Source organism: Carcharodon carcharias, chromosome 16 (assembly GCF_017639515.1).
Source record: "Carcharodon carcharias isolate sCarCar2 chromosome 16, sCarCar2.pri, whole genome shotgun sequence".
NCBI lineage: Eukaryota > Metazoa > Chordata > Chondrichthyes > Lamniformes > Lamnidae > Carcharodon > Carcharodon carcharias.
This window is the reverse complement of record NC_054482.1, coordinates 65,796,423-65,820,848: the sequence shown is the minus strand read 5'-3', so window position 1 is coordinate 65,820,848 and position 24,426 is coordinate 65,796,423. Positions and strand designations below refer to the sequence as shown.

The 24,426-nt window shown below is 43.4% G+C and overlaps 1 protein-coding gene across 9 annotated transcripts in view; it reads right to left on the bottom strand.

Annotated features, from left to right (window-relative positions):
• fggy (FGGY carbohydrate kinase domain containing) overlaps positions 1-24,426 on the bottom strand; it is a 368,733-nt gene that overhangs the window by 15,456 nt on the left and 328,851 nt on the right. For all 9 annotated transcript variants that reach the window (XM_041208766.1, XM_041208769.1, XM_041208768.1 and 6 more), the window contains one exon: positions 1,046-1,107. In XM_041208766.1, coding sequence (XP_041064700.1) covers positions 1,046-1,107 — 62 coding nt within the window. The remainder of the gene's footprint in view (positions 1-1,045; positions 1,108-24,426) is intronic.

The following is a 24,426-nucleotide window of genomic DNA, read 5'->3' as shown; positions in this document are numbered from 1 at the left end:
AAGTGGCAAGTCATATTCATGCCACACAAGTGCCCGGCAATGACCAACAAGAGAGAATCTAATCGTCTACCTTTGATGTTCAATGGCATTACAATCATTGAATCCCCTGCTTTCAACATACTGGGAGTTACCATTGACCAGAAAATGAACTGGACCAGCCAAATTAGTACTGTGGTTACAAGAGCAGGTCAGAAGTTGGGAATTCTGTGGAGAGTAAGACACCTTTTTTTTCACTTTATTCTTCCAAAGGTTGTGGGCATTACTGGCAAGGCCAGCATTTGTTCAAATTCCTGGAACTCCCTCCCTTGAAGCACTGTGGGTGTCCATACAACACATGGACTGCAGCGGTTCAAGTAGGCAGCTCACCGCCAGCTTCTCATGGGCAATTAGGGATGGGCAATAAATGCTGGCCTAGTCAGGAACGTCCACATCCCACGAATGAACATAATTTTAAAAATATATTCTTCAATGGAATAGCAATGGAGGAGGTTAGTAAAGAAAATCTGGCAGGATAGTACATTTAAAATTGCTCCTATGTTGTTTTTCATTTATGGAAGAAATCCAGATTATATGGTATATGCTATACTGCTTCTGGTGAACAGCTCAACAGTATGGTTTGGCCTCTGGCATGCGAACCGCCATAATTGACTCATAAAATCAAGTTATGATTCGTAGGAAGTGTGGGCTTGTTAGTGGAAGATGCTATTTATATTGAGTATGAATCAAGTGTAACATTGTGAAACAATATGAATCTAATACCCAGATGACTCAGTGCCTTGGTACATTTGTGCTCCACAGGACGGAACAGAAATGTGACCAAGCACGTCCCATTAAACTTGCTGATTGTTGTTTAGCAATTTGAGGAGGTATCATGTAGCAAAGGATCAAAGAGGAGTCAACCCAGTCCACTCTAATGATCATTTAGAGGATAGTACAAGATTGTGATTGATAAAAGTTTGGCCAAACCTCTCTTTTGAAAAACAGCTCATGATGGCTGGAAAGGCAGGAAAATAAATCAATCTAAGAAAATTTTAAAATTAAGTACCTTTTTTGCCTTGGATCTGGATGAATTATTTCTCCAATTTTTCCCATTTTTTCCATAGCTTCCTGTTGAATACATAGAAAAAATATTTCCATGTTACAAGTCATTTAATTTCTATCAATTTATAACATGGTACTGGGACATCAGTCATTTATTTTTGAATAGAGGAATTAAATACAATTTTCCCTTCAAAATGAGGCCCAGAAATAAGTCATCAGGGCCTTACACTAACATATCTGGGAAGAGGTTGTTGGGGGGGGAGGGGGCGGGGGTGGGGGGCGGCGTGTTAGGCTTAGGGTTAGGGCAGGTGGAGAAGGAGGGCTTGCCATTTGTTGTGCCTCTTTTTGGCCTAATTCCTGCCTTTGGTTAAAATTAAGGCTCAAATTCTTAATAACCAAACATTCTATAATAAATTTTAAACGCTAAGTGGTGGTAGGGTTGTGTACTGAAGAGGGTGGGGTGGGCTTAGGGCAACACGTGGTGTGCCAAATTCCAGAGTGTAGCAGTGGGTTGGGAAATTAGACATGATCCCGCCACTTCCGCACTTTCTGCTTTAATCCACAAAGGTTTGCAGGCAAGAGGGAAACACCACAGGGAGCTGTTGGCCAAGTAATTAAGGTATTTGACCAGGATTTATTCTAGAATTCTGGCTTTAATAGCCAGAGTTGCATGAAACCATCAGGATCAACAAGACAATGGGTGGTCATTGTTCAATGAAACTAACAGGCTGGGAAGCCTTCAAAGAATTAAACTGAATAGCTGCAGTTTGACATACATAGATATGAATTAGGAACAGGAGTAGCGGGAGGTTATAGTCAGACCAGCCATGATCTTATTGAATGGTGGAGCAGGCTCAAAGGGCCGAGTGGCCTACACAAGCTCCTAATTCGTATGTTTGTATGTTAGTATTCCTTCCTATGTTTTCTAATAGGGTGCTTCCCCGGGTAAAATCTAGGCGCTATTAATTGTTGTCTTGCATATCTTCTAATTGTTACCTTGGTGCAGGAGTACTTGAGATGGCTTGCTGTAGTGTGAAAATAAATGTCACTGTGATTGAGGTGGAACTTAGCATCTGACTTCTGAATCCTGAGATGGACCTGCTACAGGTTTACATTTCTGCTACTGAACCTGTGTGCTTTCTGCCAATAAGGCAGAATATTGATGTCTTGGGAAACTAAGTACACCATCATCATTGTCTATTCCAACCATGCAACTGCTACCGGCCAGGCCTCTTTATGGCCACTGCTTGACAGCAAACCTAATAGCACCAATGGTAGCACTGAAGCCCTCTCTTGGGGTTCTCTGTAAACAATTCTATTGATTTACCAGCCAAATAAGCCAATAATCTAAGTATGGGAAAAAAAAACGCCAACTGCTTTAGGATCTCAGCCAAGATGAAACGCCAGTGCAGATGTTTCTGGAGTTGCCATGCACTCCATGGTGGACTGGAGAGTTGTGAAATATCCAAAGTACAGTAGACGTGCCCAATAGACTCTTCCAACTACACCACAGTGTTTGACGCAGGCCACCAATGCTTGTACCAAAGCTTGGAAGCCATTCTTCTTTTTAAAACAGATGCCATGGGGCCTGAATATTTAGGGTTATCAGTCGAACTGTGATGCAAGTCAGCCTTCTGGAAAGAAAGTCCCTCCTCCTGCACTTTCCCCACATGCTCTTGCTCACATATGCTCTTTGCCTCAGCCAATGTACCCCCCTATGACTGATCGCTAAATCTCACAAAGTGGTTGTAGCTGTGCTGGCGCTTGGGAGGCAGGGACCCATTAATGATGTGTGCTAACTTTTACTGGGCCTTGCTTGTCTTGATTTGACATATCTATAAAGAAGACCTGTTCCAAAAGGGCTAAATAAGCAGCCTTTACAATACGAGGGCAAATTTTCAGATTATATGGTCTCAGTGTGGAGCTTTCCACAAACAATCAGAAAATCTACCTAAAAAGTTGAATAGAAGGAACAACCCAGAGAAGGGGTTCAGTAAAACAAATGCAAAAATGCTGTAGATGCGAGAATTTGAAATAAAAACAGAAAATGCTGGAAATACTCAGCAGGTCATGTAGTCTGTATGGAGAGAGAACAGAGGGCCAGGGTCCCTGCCCTTTGGCGAAAAATTCGGGGTCAAGCCCATCTTCAATTCAGTGATTCGTCCCGCTGTGATTCAAGGCCTGGAGGGGCATTTGTTGGTTTAACGCAGAACCAACGCAAGAACCAATCAGAGTTGATGTGCCAACTAATCAGCACCTCTTTTCTCCTGCAGTATAAATTGTTCTAATTGTTTGGAATTTGGGATTCTTGCACTTGTCCAGATCACTGCAAGATGAAATGCTTCGGCAACATGTCTCTCTTTTCAGTCACATTCAGTTCCTGTACTGTAAAGCTGATGAATTAACATAACAATCATAGTTAGGTCTCCCATAAAATCCTTCTCTTCCTGTTGAGTATCCATCGCTCCTCTCGTAAAGTGTACTAAGGTCTTCTTTTAAGTGAAGAATACTGTATGAAATGGAACGTCATCAACCTGAAACATTAACTCTTTTTTTTTAATTCATTCATGGGATCCGGCTGTTGCTGGCTAGAACAGCATTTGTTGCCTATCCCTAATTGCCCTTCAGAAGGTGTTAGTGAGTTGCCTTCTTGAACTGCTGCAGTCCATGTGGTGAAGGTACACCCACAGTGCTGTTAGGGAGACAGTTCCAGGATTTTGACCCAGTGGCAGTGAAGGAACGGCAAAATATTTCCAAGTCAGGATGGTGAGTGTCTTGGAGGGGAACTTCCAGGTGGTGGTGTTTCCATGTGTCTGCTGCCCTTGGACTTCTAGATGGCAGTGGTCACGAGTTCGTAAGTTGTTGTCTAAAGAACCTTGGTGAGCTCTAGCAGTGTATCTTGTTGATGGTACACACTGTTGCCACTGTGCGACACTGGTGAAGGGAGTGAATGTTTGTGGATGGAGTGCCAATCAAGCGGGCTGCTTTTTCCTGAAAGGTGTCAAGCTTGAGTGTTGTCGGAGCTGCAGTCATCCAGGCAAGTAGAGAGTGTTTCATCACACTCCTAACTTGTGCCTTGCAGATGGTGGACAGGCTTTGGGGAGTCAGGAGGTGAGTTACTTGACGCAGGATTTCTAGTCTCTGACCTACTCTTGTAGCCACAGGTGCTGCCTGACCGCTTGAATATTTCCAGCATTTTTTGTTTTTATATTATATAAAATGTAAGGTATGTCAGTGTATCTTTTCAAACTGCAAAAATAAAATCTGTGACACTTGGTTTGGATAAAGTCTTAACCTTTAAACTTCATAACAGGAAATACAAAAAAATCCAATAGTTTCAGCATTTTGTCTTATTAACCATTGTTTCACATCCACAATACTTTCCTGGATGTAGCCAGTTACAGGTAGCACTTGGCCACTTACAGTCCAGCAGTCAAAAAAAAATGTAACAAAAAGGCTTCCATAGCATTGAATTAGTCATACTCCTTGACATTTTATATTGTTCTATGAATTACAGCATTGATTTATGATAAAAGTTTGATCAAAACCATTTGCCTTAAAGATATATGTGCCACCTAAAATAAATGATAGTCTATTTCCTTCTGGTAATTTAAGTTAATTGTTATTGCTAAGACACTTTTAAAAATTAATTGCTTCAAAGTACATTTTTACAGCACTCGGGAGGGAGAGGGGGAGGAAGATGGTTATGGGCAAACTATTTGAGCTTGCAATTGTCCTTATCCTGTCGTTACGTCCATTTAGGTCGTAGCAGCATAAACAGTAGCTCTCAGCTTCCTCTTTTAAATAGTTAGTGTTAAAAATCCAGACAATATTCTAATTGACAAAGAAATATTTCCGGGATCAATTCCTCGCTTATTTAACTATTGATTTCTTCTAAAAGTGAAATACATTAGCAGAGATTTTCTGAAGTTATGGGAACCTGATCAGAAAATGCAACACTTCTAAATAAACTTCTGCTCAAATACAATTTAAGACAGCTCAAGGCAATTTTAATTTCTATTCCACATATTTCCATTCCCCAACTCCTGCTGTTTTAACACAGGACTTCTGTTGGGTAGCCTAGGTTCCTACTAAAATCAGGTGGGAGCCTCCTTAATATATGCAAATAAAAGTTTCATAGTGTACGGAGAATCCTGATGTAATTAAGAGGACCGACTGGGTTTAAAATCTGGAATATGGACGCCCTCTTCAGTATAACTTGCTGCTGAAAAGGAAGAGGCCTAGTCTAAAAGGTAAGTCTAAAATTATTTTCTGGGACCATGACCAGCAAACTCCACAAGGATAATGTGGCACCTGCCACCCATAATCAGCCCCCTGGGAATGGTACTCCCGCATCTGTCTTTCTGTCAGTAAGGGGCACACAAGAAGACAGGAGACTACTCCTGAGTGAGACTGAGACCGAGTGAGTAGCAAATTAGGTTCACATGGGAATTCAGTACATGGGAGAAAAAGGTACAGTATACATAGGAATTATTCTAAGTTAATTGAGAAGATAATTAAATTAACCAAATAACATAAATAACAATGGCAGCACAGGTGTTATGTTGTAGCTGTGGAATGTGCGATCTTTTGGATGCCAAGGTGATTCATGACAAACACATTTAAAGAAAGTGTAAGCAGCTAAAGGATCAGGTTTATTGATCTGGAGGCCAAACTGCAGACACTGCACAACATAAGGGTGGAGGAGAAATACCTAGATACTTTGTTCCAGAAGATGCTCACACCTTTTAGAATAGGGTCATCTGTTTCGGTCAGCAGTGAGGGACAGGAGGATGTGACCATGACTGAGGCAGGTAAAGGAACCAAGCAGACAATAGTGGAGGACCTCAGACTTTGTATTATCAAACAAGTTTGAGGTGCTCACAACCTGTGTGGATGAAAGCGAGGTCTGCAAGTTGGATGTGCAGGCCGGCCATGGCACCATGATACAGGAAGCTGTTCAAGCTGGAGGAGCAAACAGGAAGGTAATGGTAGTAGGGGATAGTACAGTGAAGCGATTGGTATCATTCTGTGCAGCAAAGAGCAAGAGTCCAGAAGGTTGAGTTGCCTGCCCATTGCCAGTGTTTGGGGCATCTGCTCAAGGCTGGAGACGATCTTGCTGTGGGAGGGGGAGGTTCCAGTGGTTGTGGTCCATGTAGGTACCAATGACATTGGCAAGATAAGAAAAGAGGTTCTGCATAGTCAGTATGAGGAGCTAGGTACCAAATTAAGAAGCAGAACCTCAAAGGTAATAATCTCTGGATTATTACCTGAGTTCCATGCAAATTGGCATAAAACAAATAAGATTAGGGAGATGAATGCTTGGCTCAAAGGCTGCTATGGGAGAAGTGGGTTCAGGTTCGTGGGGCACTGGCATCAGTACTGGGGAAAGGGGGAGCTGTACCATTGTGATGGTCTACACCTGAACCATGCTGGGACCAGTGCTCTAGTGAGCTGCATAATTATGGAAGTATATGGGGCTTTGAACTAAACAAAGGGGTGATGGAACAAGCTTGGGTAGATGTAACAAATCAAGGGGTAGAGTCAAGGCAGGAGAGCAAAATAGTAATATGGGAAACGAGGGTCAGAGAATGGCATGAAGGGACAGAGAGAAAAAACCTAAGAATGCACCAACAGTCAAGACTATGTGTTACAAAGATAACAAAATGGCAAAACTAAAGGCTCTGTATCTGAATGTGCGTAGCATTCATACCAAAGTAAATGAATTGATGGCGTACACTGAAGTAAATAAGTATGATCTGATAGCCATTATGGAGATGTAGCTGCAGGATGACAAGCATTGGGTCCTGAAAATTGAGTGATGTATGGTATTCAAGAAGAATAGGAACCTAGGTAAAGGTGGAGGGGTAGCACTGTTAATCAAAGATGGCATTGGTGCAATAGTTACAGATGACCTTGGTTCCGGAGATCAGGACGTATAATTGATTTGGGTGGAGATGAGGAATAGTGGGAGAAATAAGTCTCTAGCAGGGGTGATCTACAGGCCCCCTAACAATAACCACAATGTAGGACAAAGTATACAAGAACAAATATTAGGTGTTTGTGATAAAGGGACGGCAATAACCATGGGTGATTTTAATCTACAAATAAACTGGAAAAATTAGATTAGCAGTAGTAGCCTGGATGAGGAGTTAATTGACTACTTTCGAGTTCTAAGAGCAGCACGTTCTGGAATCAACCAGAGAACAGATTATATTAGACTTGGTATTGTGTAATGTGACAGGGTTAATTAATTACCTCAGAGTAAAGTCACCCCTATGTAGCAGCATCCACAATATGTTTGAATTTTACATCTAGTTTGAAAGGGAGAAGAGTGGGTCTGAGACAAGTATTTTAAACTTACATAAAAGCAACTATGTGGGCATGAAAGCTGAGCTAGCTGAAGTGAACTGGGATACTAGGCTAGAGGATAGATCAAGAGAGAAGTAGTGGCAGACATTTAAGGGGATATTTTAAAATTCTCAGAATAAGTATATTCCTACAATAAAGAAAATCATAAGGTGAGGACCTATCATCTGTGGTTAACTAAAGAAGTGAAGGAAAGCATATAACTGTGCAAAGATGAGAGGCAGGACAGATGATTGGTTAGAATATAAATAATGGCAGAGAATGACTAAAAGGTTAATCAGGAGAAAGAAGTTAGGGTATGAGCTAGCTAAATTTTTTTTGATAGCAAGAGTTTCAACAGGTATTTAGAAAGGAAAAGAGTAAGTAAAGTGAGTGTTGGTCCTCTAGAGAGTGACAGTGGGATGTTAATGATAGATAATAAGGAAATGGTGGATGAAATGAACAAATATTTTACTTCTGTCTTCACCATAGAGGATACAAAAAACATTCCAGTAAAAGCTATAAATAAGGAGGCGGAAAAGAGAGAGGAACTTGGTAAAATTACAATCACAAGAGAAGTGGTACTGAGCAAACTGATGGAGCTGCAGGCTGACAAGTCTCTGGATCCTGATGGACTTCCTCCTAGGGTCTTAAAAGAGGTGGCTAATGAGGTAGTAGATATGTTGATGTCAATTTTCCAAAATTTGCTACATTCTGGAAAGAAGCAAATATAATGCCTCTATTCAAGAAGGGAGGGAGGCAGAAAACAGGAAACTATAGGCCAGCTAGCTTGACGTCTGTTGTGGCGAAGGTGTTAGAATCGATCATAAGGAGGTTATAGCTGGGCACTTAGAAAATTTCAAGGTAATTGGGAAGAGTCAACATGGCTTTGAGAAAGGGAAATCATGTTTAACCAATATTAGAGTTCATTGAAGAAGTAACATGTGGTGTGGATAAAGGGGAGCCTGTGGGCATACTGTGCTTGGATTTCTAGAAGGCTTTTGATAAGGTACCACATTAAAGGTTATTGCTGAAAATAAAAGCTAATGGTATAGAGGGTAACATATTAGCGTGGATAGAAGATTGGATGGCTGGCAGAAAACAGAGCACGCATAAATGGATCCTTTCTGATTGGCAGGATATGACGAGTGAAGTCCTGCTGGGGCCTCAACTTTTTACAATTTATATCAATGACTTAGATGAGGGGGGGTACGAAGGCTTGGTAGCTAAATTTGTAGATGACACAAAGATAGCTAGGAAAGAGGACATGAAGAGGACATAAGAAGATTAGAGACAGACATAGATTGAGTGGCTAAATATCTGGCAGATGGAGTATAATGTGTGAAAATATAAAGTTGTTCACTTTGGCAGGAAGAATTAAAAAGCAGAGTATTACTTAAATGGATAACAACTGCAGAATTCTGAGGTACAGAGAAATCTAGGTGTTCTAGTGCATGTGTCACAAAAGGTTAGCATGCAGGTACAGCAATTAATTAAGAAGGCTAATAGAATGCTAACCTTAATTACAAGGGGAACTGAACATAAAAGTACGGATGTAGTTATATAGGACTTTGGTGAGATCACATCTTGAATACTGCGTGCAGTTTTGGGTCTCCTTATTTAAGGAAGGATATAAATACATTGGAGGCAGTTCAGAGGAGGTTTACTAGATTGATACCTGGAATGAGTGGGTTGTCTTATAAGGAAAGATTGGACAGACTGCGTTTGTTTCCACTGGAGTTTTGAAGTCTAAGGGGTGACTTGATTGAAGTATATAAGATCCTGAACAGTCTTGACAAGGTGGATGTGGGAAGGGTGTTTCCTCTTGTGGGTGAGTTCAGAACTAGGGGGCACTATTTTAAAATTAGGGGTCATCTTTTTAAGACAGAGATGAGGAGAATTTTTTTCTCTCAGACGGTTGTGTGACTTTGGAACTCTCTGCCTCAGAAAGCAGTAGAAGCAAGGTCATTGAATGTTTTTAAGGTAAAGGTAAATTGATTCCCTTGCCTAACAAGAATCAAGGGTTATCGGGGGTAGATGGGAATGTGGAATTCAAAACACAAACAGATCAACCATGATCTTATTGAATGGTGGAGCAGGCTCAAGGGGCCGAATAGCCTACTTGTGCCTCTATTTTGGATATTCATATGCTGCCTAGCACAGTATCTGAACTGCTCAAAATGGCATAGCCCAAAATCCAGTGAGTCACAGTGGGTGCCCAATTAAGGCATACAATTTGCTGACACTGTCTTAATGAGGCTTGGCCTTTGAAATGGCTCTGGTCTTCCACTGGAGAGATCAAATGAGGATATTTTTTAGCTCTTTTATTTTTTAGTTTTATGATTTATTTTTAGTACTGCGTTTTACTATTCATTTTCCTTTTCAATTTTGTGATAGAAACATTAATTTTATTTTATTATTTGATTTACTTTTGTCTAGTGTGTAATGTTTCTGTGGAAAGTAAGATAGTCAAATTGTCTATTCCATACACTGCTTAAACTTCAAGGGTGGGGGGGTGGTTGGTGGGTGGTGGAGGCAATGTTCCCCAAATATCATAGAATCACAGAATTGTTACAGTGTAGAAGGAGGCTATTCAGCCCATTGTGTCTGCACTGGCTGTCTGAGCATTTTAACTTAGTGCCAATCTCCTGCCTTTCCCTGTAACCCTGCACATTGTTTCTGTTTAAATAATCATCCAATGCCCTCTTGAATGCCTCAAATGAGCCTGCCTCCACCACACTTCCAGGCAGTGCATTACAAACCCTAACTACTCGCTGTGCAAAGAGGATTTCTCTCACCTTGCATTTGCTTCTTTTGCAAAACACTTTCAAATTGTGCTCAGGCCCCTCATTATTTTGAAAACTTCTATCAAGTCTCCTCTCAGCCTTCTCCTCTCCAAGGAAAACAGTCCCAACTTCTCCAATCTTTCCTTATACTTGAAGTGTCTCATCCTCGTAAACTCATAAATACATCAGATCCTAAACAGGTAAAGAGCTGGCCAAGATGGGGGTCTTAAGTCTAGTTTAACCACATTTAGTGCAAGATTGGTAAAGGAATTGTAACCAGTGCTAGGAACAGCCACCTGGCTTGTTAAATAGCTGATTGTCACTTAGAATGCCTGCTAGAGCTCATTAAAAGAGGCTGCATGATATTTTGGTGGCTAGCACTTCAACTAACATTCTCTCCTAAAAATGACCACTAAATGTGGTTAAAATAGCATGTGCCTTACTCTCTGTTTGACAGTAAGCATGCCCCTGATGTTAATTTCAATTGCTCTTGGAGCTGTGAAGAGAATCTCTCAAATACATTGAAAGACTTTCTAGGCCGCTTTGTCAAGACTCTACCAAACCTCAAGCAAGATTAATTTTATAAATTCTCTGAGGGCTTCACGTGAAAAGAGTAAGAGCTTTGCTTCTCCACTTTATTGGACACCACATAGTAGTCACTAGGAGAAACGGCTCGGTCATGGAATTCTTGCCAGGGGCCCACCTAGTCTGAATGAGGTTTGTCAGCAGGACACATGGCCAGGCAAAGAAGCACCAGCTGCTGCATGAAAGAGATATGGGAAATCTTCCTCCTATAGGACATCTCTCCTTCTCTGGGCCTCCTTCTCCAGAACCCCCAGGACTGCATCTGAGAATCTGTTTGCCCTCTCCCTTGGTCCCTGAACCATTCTGCAATATTCTGCTGTGTGCCAGAGCGCCCCACATCTTCAGTGAAATTGGGTATGAAGAGACCATTTAGAACATAGAACCTGCATGTTAGTACTTCCAGGTAAATTCAAATAATGGTAATCAGCAATTAGGACAAAAATTGTGCGCTAAATCTGGATTTTCAAAGAGACTAGTCTTATTAGCACTGCACCAATTTAGGGCCTGTTTTCACCCTTTTGGCTACACCAACTTCCCAGAAGTGCTAAAGATATACAATTTCCTACAAACAGCTCCATGATAATACATGTTTCATATTACTTATATTTTCTGAGTACTACATATTTCTCTTGTATCTCCTCAGAGATCTCTCAAAATATTTTAAAATTGAATCAAAATATTTAAAGTTATATAATTGCTTCCATACCTTAGGATTTAACTTCCACTTGCATTGGTCTATGCATTCATATAAAATAAAGCTAATAGCATTAAAGTAATGCACAAAGAATTTTACACAAATGCAGCAATCAGTATAATACCAAAGGAAACTAAATCCCTTGGAATATGTACAAGAAGTTATGTCAGAAAATTACAAATAAATTATGGGAGCAGGGAAACATATACAGAAACAATCTGATATTGGTCAAAGAACATATTCATTTTCTGTTATTACAGGCAAATTCTACACTTTTCAGACATAGATTATAATGATTAAGGAGAGCTGGGCCTCGAGAGATATTTCCCAGGAATGTTTAGCCCATTCCTTAAAAATGAGGAGCAAATGGACCAAATGATTTCTATTGTCTATTTATAAAAAAAATATAGTAAATTCCTGGAATTCTTAGGAGTAAAAGGGTTAAAGTCTGTGTGAGAACAGATTAGTGTGTGTCTCCATTACAGTCCAGTCACTGTGTAAAGGCCTTTTTCTTTTCATTGAGGTTTTAAATAGCTTGATATTTTGTTTGTAAGTTTCAGTTGTTACTTATCCTGAAAAGTGAAAAAAAAACCATAAAAATTTCAGATGTAATTTTGTTTGACTGACTGGCGATAATCCAAGGTTGAACTCTGGGAAGAAAATAAGACTTCAAAAACACTTAATGACAAAAAGAGAGACTGGTACAAACAGAAGCCCTTCACAATGACTGTGGCTTTGTTGTATACTATTTCACAGCAGCCTTGCTCATGCCAATGCTGGAACAAAGATGCCATTGCTTTGAAAAGATCAAAATGCCATTTACTTCTACTTCAGCTCATGCAATCTCAATAACTGTCCAGGGAAAGTGAAAACAAGCAAAAATGATACACACCAGTACATAGCACAGTATACCATTAAATATAACAAGGCTTATTGTTGTCTGTGGTTAATCTATACAGTTCATCATAATTTGGGCAACATTCTTTAAAACAGATAAGACTGGAACTCTTAATATTTTCTTATTTTTTAATGAATGACAAATCCGAAGGGGTATTTATGTACTCGGATACAATGTAAAAAAAAATTATATCTTTATTCTGCTGCATAGGTAAAATGCTTTTCCAGTTCTTGAACAGGGAAAGCAAAGTTAGTTCTTTGGAGCTCAATGATAAGGGCTATATGGCATTTGATCCACTTTGTCACAGTCAGTTGGTCTCTAGAGAGTGGCTCTGCTGTGAAAATATCTTTGACGCCAAAGAGCTAATTTTATAAATGTGTGCTCCCAACACAGAGACTTGCCAACTGGGCTACATATCAGGCATTTTGGCACTTGCCATCAACAACTTTCTGCCCATTCATTTTAAAGTTAGAAATTTTCACTCGGTGGTCAGGCATTCACCCGACCCGCGTGAGTGTAAAATGACAAATGTTGACGTCGGCCAAGCGTGCTGACGTCAATGCGCAGCCGCGTGATAGTTCGTTCTGCGGATGCACGCTGGAGTCGGCAGTGCGCCCGCTGACAATTAAAAGGCCTGTTAAGGCCATTAAATAATCAATTAAATTATATTTTTCACTGCCCATCGAGTCTGCACTGACACATGAGAAACACCTGACCTACCTACCTAATCCCATTTACCAGCACTTGGCCCATAGCCTTGAATGTTATGACGTGCCAAGTGCTCATCCAGGTACTTTTAAAGGATGTGAGGCAACCCGCCTCCACCACCCTCCCAGGCAGTGCATTCCAGACCGTCACCAGCCTCTGGATAAAAAAGTTTTTCCTCATATCCCCCCTAAACTTACTGCCCCTCACCTTGAACTTATGCCCCCTTGTGACTGACCCTTCAACTAAGGAGAACAGCTGCTCCCTATCCACCCTGTCCATGCCCGTCATAATCTTGTACACCTTGATCAGGTCGCCCCTCAGTCTTCTCTGCTCCAATGAAAACAACCAAGTCTATCTAACCGCTCTTCATAACTTAAATGTTTCATCCCAGGCAACATCCTGGTGAATCTCCTCTGCACCCCCTCCAGTGCAATCACATCCTTCCTATAATGTGGTGACCAGAACTGCACACAACTGCACACAGTACTCCAGCTGTGGCCTCACTAAGGTTCTATATAACAAACAATAATAAAAGTTTTAAAATTTAATCAATGTGACAGATTCACACGAGGGGGCATGTTTTATTACATTTTTATTTTCTTCATTTTCTTTTTTAATAACATTTCATCTCCCTGAGGCAGCTCCGTGCCTCAGGGAGATTATGCAGTGCTTACTAGCGTGCATGCACAAAGCTCGAGCTCGGCCTGCTCGTCCTCTTCCTCCCTGCCCGCACAGGCAGTGTTGCCGCTTGCGTTTCACATTGGACGGGCCCTTAATTGGCTCACCAGCGTGAAATTGTGGTCCAGTGCTGATTGCAGGTGGCGGTTGGCTTCCCAACTGCCCTTGCCAAGCCCACCCGCCAAGGGCAAAATTCTGCGCATGGTGGATGAAGCTCTGTACCAGAAGTGAAAACTCATAAAATTAGCCCTCAAATCTTTTCAATTCTATTGGGCAAATCTATCTGAAAATTATTTTAAAAAATTACAAACTGACATTTTTGACATTGGCTTGGTGGATCTCAATTTTTAAAAAATCAGTAAGTTAATCAATAAAGTGTGTGAGCACGGTAGATTCTAGAGTCAGCCAGCAAAGTGTCATATAGATAGCACAGTGTTATCCAATTAGTCCAGTTTGTCTGCTCTTTCCCTGTAGCTCTGCAAACTTTTCTGTTTCAAATATACATTCAATTCCTTTTTGAAAGTTACTATTGAATATGCTTTCACCACTTGTTCTAGCTGTGCATTCCATATCATAATAACTTTTTCCCCAGAATATTGTACAAAGATAGATTCTTTTGGTCAATATGGCTTGTGGTACAGGAGCAGATGAGCACCAGGGAATTGGAAAACCTGTTTCAGATCCATTGGATCTGTACCACATCAGCACCGATCTTTCTGACCAGCCTAATGTGGTCTTGCTGAAAATAGCCATAGTTTCATTTAAAGGTGAGCTGTGAGGAGGAAGCAGAGATGCTTCAGTTTGATTTGGACAAACTTAGTGAGTGGGCAAATGCAAGGCAGATGCAGTATAATGTGAATAAATGTGAGGTCATCCACTTTGGTAGCAAAAAAAGGAAAGCAGATTATTATCTGAATGTCTATAAATTGAGAGGGGGGAATGTGCAACGAGACCTGGGTGTCCTCGTACACCAGTTGCTGAAGGTAAGCATGCAGGTGCAGCAGGTGATAAAGAAGGCAAATGGTATGGTGGCCTTCACAGCCAAAGGATTTGAGTACAGGGGCAGGGATGTCTTGCTGCGATTATACAGGGCCTTGGTGAGAGCACACCTGGAATATTGTATGCAGTTTTTGTCTTCTTATCTGAGGAAGGATGTTCTTGCTATAGAGGGAGTGCAGCGAAGGTTTACCATACTGATTCCTGGGATGGCGGGACTGACATATGAGGAGAGATTGAGTCGGTTAGGGTTATATTCACTGGAGTTCAGAAGAATGAGGGGGGATTTCATAGAAACTTATAAAATTCTAACAGGGCTAGACAGGGTAAATGCAGGAAGGATGTTCCCGACGGTGGGGGAGTCCAGAACCAGGGATCACAGTCTGAGGATACGAGGTAGACCATTTAGGACTGAGATGAGGAGAAATTTCTTCACCCAGAGAATGGTGAGCCTGTGGAATTTGCTACCACAGAAAGTAGTTGAGGCCAAAACATTATATGTTTTCAAGAAGGAGTTAGATATAGCTCTTGGGGCGAAAGGGATCACAGGATATGGGGAGAAAGTGGGAGCAGGCTATTGAATTGAATGATCAGCCATGATCATAATAAATGGTGGAGCAGGCTCGAAGGGCCGAATGGCCTACTCCTGCTCTTATTTTCTATGTAAATATGACAATGCATTTAAATGAAGACTGGATCAGGGTATATTATAAATTCAGGGATCCCACAGATACGTACTTCAGTTCAGAAGTATCAGTTCCTCCCAAAAGCAGTCTGATTATATGCTTTATTTTTTACAGGAATTAACTTCCACTATCCTGTAACTGTATTTGTTAAACTTTGGAAAGTAACAATAACATTTCTGAGTGTCACCACATGGCTTTCTTTCATGTAGGTTCTAATACTTCTTTTAGGTGCAACCTGAGGGGAAGGATTGCAGGAGGTGGCTGGCTATTCATGCTCTACAAAAAGGTGAAGAGACTGAGGTGGCCTACCTCTCATAGCAGTATCTGCTGTAGGTTGAATTTTCCATGGGTGAAATGAAGCACTGAGTACAGTAGCATAATGGTTACGTTACTAGACTAATAATCAAGAAATCTGGATTAATAATCCAGGAAATGTGAATTCAAATCCCATCACGGCAATTTGAGAATTTGACTGGACATGAAAAGCTGGTAGCAACAAAAGTGGCCATGATGTTATTGGGTTATCATAAAAACCCAATGATTCATTAACCATGTGACAACCATGGCTCACTCTCGCCTCTAAGTCAGAAAGCAATGAGTTCAAGTCCCACTCCAGGGATCTGAGCACAAATATCTGGGCTAACATTCTAGTGCAATATCGATGTTCGCTGATGGTTGCACAATGTTTAGCACCATTTGCAACTCCACAGATACTGAAGTAGTCCATGCCCATTTGCAGCAAAATCTGAATAACATCTGATAAGTGGCATGTAACATTTGTACCACACAAGTGCCAGGCAATACTATCTCTAACAAGATAGAACCCACCCATCTCCCCTTGACATTCAATAATATTACCATTTCTGAATCCCCCAATATCAACATCCTGGGAATTACCATTGGCCAGAAACTGAACTGAAACAGCTATACTGTGGAATGTTGTCATCTTTTCCTTTGTCGTTTAAGTTAATTGAAATCTCAGATCTTCAATGACTTTTCAGTCTTCGATTCAGTATTGGATGATGCAGCTGTGACAGTCTTCCCTGGAGTTGAAGGTCATTCCTCTTCTGAAGCTCTTTCCCAGTGTGCTTCAAGGAAGCAACAAGTTCTGATGAAGAGTCATAAGGACTTGAAACGTCAACTGTATTCCTCTCTGGAGATACTGTCAGACCTGCTGAGTTTTTCCTGGTATTTTTATTTTTGTTTCAAGTTCCTCAGAGTGCCCTGAGTTCTTCTCTTCTAGTCACAGAGAGTCCAAAGATCAATACTCTTCAGTTTTCTCTCTCACATCAGTCTTTTGTTGAAAAGTCTTCATTGTCCCTGCAGTTCAGTCATCCTGAACCCTGCACTCAGCTTTCTAGCAAAGCTGTTAAATTACTGTCCCATTCTGCTGAGGGTGTTGTTCCTCCAAGAAAAGAAGAAAATCCACATCTCTAAGACATCTTTCCTAAGGGCCGAGAATACTGTGGGAGATTGAATCCCTCAGGACTGTGACTTAGGGAGGGAGAAGAGCAGGAGATTGAATTGGCTAAGATCTGCAGTTGTAAAAAGGAAGTTACAGAAATACGAGGAAACTGAGCCCTGGGAAACTTGGTCCACTGTAGTTAAATTTAAATGGCTTACAAAATATGAGGCATGGAGCCTCATTTAAATATTATAACTACTGATCTACCTCTCCCAAGAAAGCTACTTGGCTGACCCCAAACCCATCATGGTTAAACCAGATGTTAATGTGTTCATTGCAGACAGCGGAACGGGTTTCACATTTTTATCAAATTAACCTTCCCAGCCCTCTCCTGCCTGTCATGGTTGGGTGGCTATGGGGAGGGGGGTATTAAAATTACCCCTACGTTATGTTAATTCCAACAAAACAATACCATTGTTAGCATTGTATCACCCACACAAATTATGAGCTAGGGAGTAAAGGATCAATGTTTCACTCACTCAAATCTATGAGCATTAATTATTTTGAAGTATAGGGGTGGATTTGAGCTCATTTTATGTTGTAACAATGTTTTCTCCTAAACAGCTTTCTGTTCTGTTGATGCAGTAAAATTCTGTTAAATGGAAAATTGATTTCTCAGGATATTTTATACACAATCAGCTTTCACTCAAGAGGAGTAGAATTGAAGTACAAAATGTAATTGATTTGGAAAAGTGCCATTGTGCATTAGCAGTAATGTGACAATCCAAGATTGCTTGAAGAGCTCATAGTGCCAATTCTACTGACCACAGTTCACAGGTGAAGAATTAACTGTTCAGCATTAGCAATAGTTGAATAATAGACACACACTGACTACAACTATATGCTGAAAACAAAATGATTCATTGCGCTTGAAGCAATGACTAGCAACAACCAAGTATAGGTTTCTATCTGCAACACCTCCACTCGCTGATTTGCTGTACAGCTATGGAGAAGCACTAGGCAGGGGAAAAGAGCTCCATTTACTAAGTTGTCCAAATTTTTGCTATAGGCTGAGAACCAAAAATGTTGATTTTAACCTTCCATACCCAACAGGAATGGGGTGGATAGTTAAATTTGTGGTAGAATATTTATTGCTGCATTCTTGGTACACTTCCACCAGTCCCACCTGAACCCCACAGTTTTCTGTGTCTTTCAAAGTTCCCCACAACTGCTGCAAAGAAGGCAGGATGGCCCCGAAAGGCAAAACAACTGCAGCCTCCATGTTCAATGAAACATCCTTCCAGCGCCTTTTGGATGCAGTGAAGGCTTGCTGTGATATCCTCAACCCCCAGTCTGGTACTAATCTGGCTTAGGAGGCAGTGGTTAGCACCACTGCCCTGCAAAAGAGGATAGCCACCCAATACTGAAAAAGGATGAATGGTCGTTTCCATTCCACCAAGGTAATTCACTCTCCTCATCACTCTCAACTCACAGACTCACAAACCCATCACACATATACAGGGGTCTAACACCTGAAGGGGCAACACCACTAACTCTCACACACACCCTCACATCTCCATCAGGCTCATACCCTCTTGAGCTCACGTCCTCATCCAGTCCATGGCTCTACTCATCACACCAACATTCCATGCAGTGCCATGTGTCTTGCTCACACTCTCTCCATCTGTTTTCATGCAGGAGAAGTCTACTCTCATCAGCAGGAAGAGGTCCCAGACTGAGGGTGGAGTGGCCCACATTAGGCCCCTCACTTGTACCATTGCGCTGATTGCTAAGGACCGTGCCTGTGGTGACGGTGAGGTCGGAGGCGAACATCCTCGTAAGGATCCTGCACCATATCATCCCTTTCTCAACACAAATGTGAGTGCTCTCTCTCCTGCTTTTGACTCTGCACTAATTATCTCTACTTTGGTTCACACGGAGCTCTGCCAAGCGACCGACACCCTCAGTAGCTATTCCCTCAGCTCCGTCCACGTCCTCATCTCCAGCCAAGAGGATGCCCCCTCCATTGGAGGGTCAAAAGATGGCATGGGGATATCACACAGAGCTGTTGGAAGCCATCAGAAAAGTGGCATGAGAGTCAGGGGAGAGCGTCCGCCTGCTCTCTGATGAAGTGGTGCCCACACGCACAGGTATGGTGGTCTCCATGGGGAGGATGGCAGATGCCATGGAGACCCTGATCCAGCAGAACGCAGAGATATGTGCAGACCTGCACTCGATTGCAGGAGCCATGGGTGAGTTCCTGCAGTGGCAACGCAACAGGGAAACAAGGCACGTCAACGTCCCTCCAGGTGCTCCTTCCCCTCAAGGAGTCATGAAGGGGCCCCCGGACACCCGAAGGGAGGAGGATTGGCAGCTGGACACTCCTGGGTCATCCACTCAGGAATCTCAGAGGCTGTCCACTCCCTCCGAGTCCCCTTTGCCTGTGAGCTCCTCAACCTCGATCTCACTGTAGAGGGAGCAGCTGGCCAATTAGTGATTCTGGAGGAAGAAGTGTGTATATGGCTGGGCCTTTCAGAGCCTCGTGCAAGTGCTCTCCTTTGCACACAGATCCTTCACATATCATACTCACCTCAATGTCCTAAGCATTTTGAATGCTGCCTGCTGGGGTTCACTTTCAGTTGTCTATCTGAGCTGACCTGTATCTCTGCCCACCCAATGATCACCCTCCCATGTTGCTCCTCATATTGCCTACCATGACTGTTGTTTCACTTTCAATTTGGATAGTATGGTTTGGGTTCAGTTTCTCGTGCGCTGCCCTGTCTTTTCCCCTCCCTCAGTCACCTATTTCCTTCCCATAACAGTTGACTCCCCTGGTATCACCTTCCACCTACCCTCCATGACCGACCAGCCACAACCCTTTTCCTTTGGGGATATCCAGGTAAACATGCACGTTCCCTTCTTTCCCGAAAATCCGACCCCCATCCACATTCACCTCCCCAACCTCCTCCTTCCCATCCCCAGGGTCCGTGTCTGCCTCCGAGTCACAACCAACCACACTTACCATCCCTGTTACTGCTACCATCAAACCCTCAACCTACCGCTTCACTCTGCCCTCAGTCATTCTCACCATTCCCTCATACTACACCCTCTCTCAAATTGCTCACCAGGAGGCAGTCATGGACCCATTAGACCCCTCCCCTGCATGTTTACCTGGACACACACCCCTCCAGACCCCTTCCCCCCCACCAAAACCCCTTCTCCCCCTGGAACCCCTTCCCCTAGAAGTCCTCCACTGCCCCTTTGTCCTCCTAACCCTGGACTCTCCGCCTTCTTAGTCCCTCCTCCATCCTGACTCCCTCAGACACCCTTACTTCTTCCGCCATCCTGAGTCCTCCCCCCCCCCACCAACTTCTTCCTTCAACCTTACCTATTCCTCCAATCTCACTTCGTCCTCCAGCCTTACTACATCCCCCTTCCTGACTCCCTCAGACACCCCCACTTCTTCCTCCAGCTTTACTCCTTCCCCTTTTCCGACTCCTTCCTCTACCCTTACTTCTTTCTCCACCCTTATTCTCTCCTCTCTCCGCACTCCTTCCCCACTCTGCCCGACTCCCTCCCCTCTTGGCACTTCTTCCCCTCGAACTCTCTCCCCTCTACATTCTCCCCCTGAACTCCCTCTCCTCTCTACACTCCTTCCTCCCCCTGGAATTCTTCCTCTCTCTGCACTCCTTCCTCCCTGTGGACTGCCTTCCCTCTCCGCACTCCTTCCACCCCCTGGACTCCCTCCCTTCTCTGCACTCCTTGGGCCCCCTGGACTCTTTCTCTTCTCCACACTCCCGCCTCCCCCCAAACTCCCTCCCCTCTCAACACTCCTTCCTCCCCCTGGACTTCCCCCCATCTCTGAACTCCTTCCTCTCCCTGGACTCCCTCCCCTCTTCACACTCCTTCCCCACATCAAAATCTTTTCCATACACCTTCCACCCTCCCCCTTACACCTACCTCCCCAATTGCCATCTTCTCCCTCGTTACCCCTCTCCCCCTGTAGTCTCTCCCCATCCCCCCAACCTTACCTCCCTGACACTATCATTCCCTTCCCTCCCAACCTCACCCTCACAACACCTTCATTCTTCCCCTCCCAACCTCACTCCCTCGGCACCTCTTCCTCTTCCAGTCAACGTTAAACCTTCTCCTCCCACCCACTTGACCATCATCCGTTGTGACCATTATCAGTGACTTTCCAACTTCCGTGAGCTGCTGAGCAGCAGAACCATGTCCATGAGAATCCACCCAGCATGCCATGGATGTTTCTCCAGGATCCTGTTGTTATCAGGCTCCAGCATCTTCTGCTCCTCAGATGTCCGCGATGTGAGCAAGGCCCTGGAGGTAAATCCCAACTTTTGCAGCTCACAGTTGTCAAGGTGTGTTCTGCATCGGCGTGTTTTCCCGCCAACATGGCCGAATGATCCAGCGGGAGCAATGAGTCTGGCAGGATGGCCTTATAATGATATGCTGATGCATTACAATGAGGTTCCTGATGTCTGACAGCGAGCACAAACTGGTTTCGTGAAACCGATTTTTGGCCTTCTTGCTCTATTGTCCGCTCACGTTATTGAACACAGCTGATGCTAGCAGGCACGGAAAATCCAAGCCTATGTTTTGCCAGTGGCTGTCAAAGTCATTGAGCATATCAAAGGGCTACTAAATCAGAACTTTCAGGTTTGGATGTCCAGGGACTCTCTATACTAAACTCTACAAAGAGTCATCCACATCACAGTGATTTCCAGCATCATGCACGACCTTGCTACATAGAGAGAGCTGCATTTGGAGAGGGCAGAACACAGCAGTCCTCATTGGACAATGAAGACCAGGATGAACCCGAGGAAGTAACACCACCTCAACACTATACATGAAAAGAAGTGAGGAATGAGTTGAGTGCTAAGTGATTTCAGAGACTGCACAATTCCCTGCCCTTAAGAGTCCATTAACAGTCCTTTTTACATCCTCACAATTCCCTTAATCCTCCATTAGCGGACATTGAAATCATCCAGTTGTCCTTTGTCAATGGCATACTTTGTCCAAAGTATGACAAAGGTGATGAACTTAATTCCAAACACAATGGGTCGGGTATTCAGGTCGTTGGGCGGGCATGGTGGGCAGACCCATGAATAGCCAGGAAATGGCCCGCCACCTATGTTTGGCCCCCGACCGCGACTTCACGCTGGCTGACCCATTAATAGCCAGCCAGCGTGAAAAGTGCGCAGAGAAGCTCGGCGCTGCCGGGGTAGGAGTGGGAAGAAGGCACGCGCTCGCGTTCAGTGCAGGTGCGGAGGAGCATGCGCTGAAGCTGTCCAGGGACTGAAGAATTTAAAACCAAGAAATAAGGATATAAAAACACAAAAAGATGTCCACACATCAGACTCAACCACCTAAGCATATAGATAATAAAAATTCTGTCCAAACATTTTTGTTTTTCTTAATTGATATCGGAAACCTTATCCCGCCCTCGGATGAGGTTTCCTCAAAAATCCGAAGGCCACCTGGCCGATTCGCCAGCCTGCCAACCATAACATTGGACAGGCAGTGAAAAATCATTGCTAATTGAAATTTTAATGGCCTTAATAGGCCTCTTAACTATTGGCGCCCGTCGACTGAAACATCACATGAGTGAGCGATGACTTCGGGATACCCACCCGACGTCATTCCGTGCTATTTTGGGCCCGATCAGGTTGGGCACACGTCTGCCTGCGGGACATAAAGTTCTGCCCAATGTCTGTCTTCTATTCATATTTCATGAAGTATCAACCCATGGTACTTTAATTTCTAATAAGAACATTTCCTAAGTCTAACTCTCTTAAAACATGCTCTTCTAGCGGCCATAGCTTCACAGGTTCAAGGCTGCTGTTACTCATGGGGAACATTAAGGTGCCTGTGGCTGGTGACTTCTGGATGTTCAAGTCTGTGAGGGCTCAACTGCAGACTGCTGATCTTCAGCTACTGCCCTGGCAGTCTGGCCCAGCTGACCTCCTGGCACTAGAGCAGATTTTGGTTGGGGCTGGCAAAGCGGAAGACATATTCGCATCCTGAGGGAGCATGTTCCATGTGGTATGTAAAAATGGCCTCTGCCTCAATCCTTTGTTTTACCCAAGATGACCTCAGAGGCCACCTGATTATGGCAAGCCACAGTATACAAAAAAAGCAGTGCATGGAGGCATTTCTCCAAACATCTCTCTTTTCATGAAAAGAAAAAAACAAGTTTCATGCACTATCCTTTTCGTTTACAAGTTACGCACATACATGGTCTATAAAGAAAGTCATCATGCATGAACAAAAAGCTGTTTGTTCTTTGTAGTCTATACTGAGATGCCATGCGTCATGAGCAGCACATTAGCTGGCTTAGCTTGATGTTGATTACAAGAACTGCACTGGCTGATGTGGTCCTTCATCTCATTGCTCATGTTTGGCCAGTAGAACACTTACCTTCTTCAGACTAGACTTGATTCTTTGATGGCTTGCATGGATGCACTTCAGCATCAATTTTCTCATCTCCATAAGTTTGATAACTCTAGCTCTTTTGTACAAGCTGCCATCTTGGGCAATCACTTCATCTCTCCCAATACTCCCTTATAGCAACAGGTGCATCCTTAATGGTTTCAGGCCATCTTTTCATCACTACTTCCTGTAATATTTGGATGGTTGCAGCTGGTTACGTACTTTGCTTGATCTGAATAAGTCTGTCAGGTTCAATGGGAGGAATCATCCCAGATTTGTGCTGAATGCGGTTGCGGGCATGAAAAAGACACTTTACCTGCCAGCCGTAATGGTGGGGTTTCACATCATATCATCCCCTTCCCGGCATGTCCCACCTCATTAATAATGCATTCATCGGAAACATGCCGTATTGCCGGTGGGCAGCCTCCTAATTGTCAGTGGGCGTGCTGCTGACCCTCGCACGTGCCCGCCGATTGAAATATCACGCGATTGCGCGGTAACGTTGGGACGCTCACCAGATGTCATCGTGCGCTATTTCACGCTCAAGCGTGTCGGGTACGCGCCTGAATGCTGAGCAGAAAATTACACCTGATGTCTCTGGAAAAGAAGTAACATCGTTTGCAGGCGCTTCAAAGCAGATAGAAACGGTTTGAGAAAGATGGTTTGAAGTGGTTTGTTGTCAGACTCTACTGTCACTTTGGCTCTCCCAAACAGGTACTGACTAAAATGCCTCTAAGCAAAGACAATAGCCAGGTGCTCTTTTTCAAAGTGGGCATAGCGTAGTTCAGTTTGCATTACCACTCTGGATGCAAACGCAACTGTTTGTCCTTGCTGCAAGAGGATTGCTCCAAGTCCTGTGTCATTGACCAGAAATTGAAGTGGACTAGCCATGTAAATACTGTGGCTAAAGAGCAGGTCAGAGGCTAGGAATCCTGCCCAAAGCCTGTCTACCATCTACAAGTCAGGAGTGTGATGGAATATTCTCCACTTGCCTGCATAAGCACAGCTCCAACAACACTCAAGAAGCTTGACACCCACCAGGACAAAGCAGCCTGCTTCATAGGCACCCCATCCACAAACTCCTTCTACCACCAAAGCACAGTAGCAGCAGTATGTACCATCTACAAGGTGCACTGCAGGAATTCACTAAG